The sequence below is a fragment of the Nematolebias whitei genome, chromosome 20 (genome assembly GCF_014905685.2).
Source record: "Nematolebias whitei isolate Nwh7 chromosome 20, NemWhi1, whole genome shotgun sequence".
Taxonomy (NCBI): domain Eukaryota; kingdom Metazoa; phylum Chordata; class Actinopteri; order Cyprinodontiformes; family Rivulidae; genus Nematolebias; species Nematolebias whitei.
Genome location: NC_056517.1, coordinates 26,757,778 through 26,760,035, shown reverse-complemented (window position 1 = coordinate 26,760,035; position 2,258 = coordinate 26,757,778). Strand labels below are relative to the sequence as shown.

Sequence of the window (2,258 nt, the reverse complement as noted above, 5' to 3'; positions counted from 1 at the left end):
AATATTACCTCAAGGTAATATGTACAGCTGTATTTGATGTTCAATTTATTTTTCAAGTGCTTATCCAGTCAAATGGTGCCGTTTAAGGCTCTAAGTTATGAAAAAAGGAACATAAATGTGTAAGGTCATATAAATGAAATATACAGTTTATTTTTTTACATTGTTCTTCTTCTTTTTCAATGAGGAAAAGAAAGAAACTCTGTAACCTGGTGCTGTCGGGAAAAAAAAAAGTAAGTTGATGTTTTTGTCATTCATTTAATTCATTTTTATTCATTCAAAAAACTGATTGTTTTTTTTTAAGTCTTGAAGAAAAATTGGAATCAACCAGTATCAGAACTGGCAGGACAGAGCTTTACAAACATTGAAAATCGGATTGGCTCAAGAAAAAATAAATAAATAAAATGAAAAAACAATCAGCATATCTCCAAATTAAAACTGAATCAGACAAAAATAAATCAACGCAATCATCAATGAATGAGTTTTTTGCAGGTGACAGCTCATTTTGCAACAGGAATCTCCACTTGAAGCTACAGAAACAAGTCATCAGTGGCACTGCATGTTCAGGAACAACAACACTGCACAGAGGAGCATGGGTTCACATTTGTTTGTTTTGTCATCCTAAAATACTAAAATGTAATCTCTCGCACTCTGAAATTAGTGAATATGAATCCAGACGAGCTACCCGGCACAACATTCGAGATACAAGAACATCTGAGGGTGAAGAGGAGGTTGAGACTGAAAGACCAGTGCTTGGCGAAGAAAAAATAAGACGCGTGAAGCCTTTCACTGAGGAAGCGCTTTCAGGATGGCATTCACCTCCTCGGCCACAGCTGTCAGAGCAAACTCAAACTGCTCCTGAGGAGGAGGAGATGGGGGAAGGAGAAGAAAAAAGACAAAGTGTTAGTTTGAGTCCAGTTGTGTCGCATGTCTTGAATGCCATTTGAGAGTGACTGGCAGCTGCCGCCTCCTCCTCTCCCTCCATAACTCCTGACCCTGCCTGTGCTTGGCCACGGACTTGAGCCGAATCGCTTTCTTTCAACCTGAAGCGCAGCCGGCATCGATCCAACCAGGTGCGCCTTAAAATGGAGCTTTGGAGCCAAACCGTCTCTCAGCTTTTTCAGAGCATGTGCACGCTTTTGATTGTGAAACCAGCTCACAGTTTTTCCCAGAGGAACTGATTGATGTTTGCCCCATGGACCCGATGCTTTTCTATTCCTCTCCTCTCCCCAGGCTGCAGGCCACAGGGTCCTCTTATAGAGAAAGAGTACGTAGGAGTTTGCAGGGAACAGCCTTCAGATGTGTCAACAACACAGCCTGCCACGGTCTGGCCTAAGGATGGGCTAAATCAATACACAGAAGTAAGCAGTTTCACTTTGCACTGGAGATTATCAAGCGTTTTTATTTTTGTGTGCCTTGTGAAGATGTGACGAGGCCAAAAAATATAAGTACGCCCATATATATCTCCACCCCAGATATAAAATAATCTATGCCAAGTTTGACTGAAGTTAGAAATGAGTGTTCTCTTTTAAACCACAGGGGGGAGATCAATCTCTGCTCGACAGATCAGAACTGGGTGTTACTCAGGAAGAGAAACGGGCACACGTGTTGTAATTACCATTGATTGATGTCTGTAAAAGGCAGCAACCAGGAAAAAGGAGGTTTAATGTTTATTGTACAAAAATAAAGAGAAAACATCATTAAAAGGGGGAAAAATGGCTGTACAATTTCTGAAAGTTAACTCCGCATTTCATACCTCATTACAGTCTAATTTCTATGTAGAGCCTGCATGAATCCACAAAGTGGAATCGACAATATTCCAAAGTAATTTCACTTAGACGTGTCAGAAAAGAAAAAGCGAGTGCTTGAACAGCTTTCCTCTGCTCGGCTGTGAGAGCAGCATTAATGAAGCATCGAGGAAACTGTTAGCAAGCTGTTCCCATAAATATTATCGCTCGCTACAGAACGTGGCTCACTTTTATTGTTTTTATTAATATTGTCTCAAACTAAAGGAGAGAAACAAAAAGGAAATCAATTTTATTTGTACTTGAGGATGAGAGGAAATGACTAGTTGCTGATAAAAAAAACACAGTGATGGCGCTGAAGGAAAGTTTTATAAATTAATAAAGATTAAGAGAAAATTTGGAGCACTTTTACAAAAAAAAATAATAACATGTGTATATATGTACAGCTCTAATTTGTTTATATACACACATATATATATATATATATATATATATATATATATATATATATATATA

At 38.5% G+C, this 2,258-nt stretch overlaps 1 protein-coding gene across 1 annotated transcript in view; it reads right to left on the bottom strand.

The window, feature by feature from the left end:
• Positions 1 to 240: 240 nt before the first annotated feature.
• Positions 241 to 2,258, bottom strand: part of ptprn2 (protein tyrosine phosphatase receptor type N2) — a 165,614-nt gene continuing 163,596 nt past the window's right edge. The window contains exon 18 of the mRNA XM_037693943.1: positions 241 to 855. Within this exon, the coding sequence (XP_037549871.1) occupies positions 784 to 855 (72 nt within the window). The 3' untranslated portion in view covers positions 241 to 783. The remainder of the gene's footprint in view (positions 856 to 2,258) is intronic.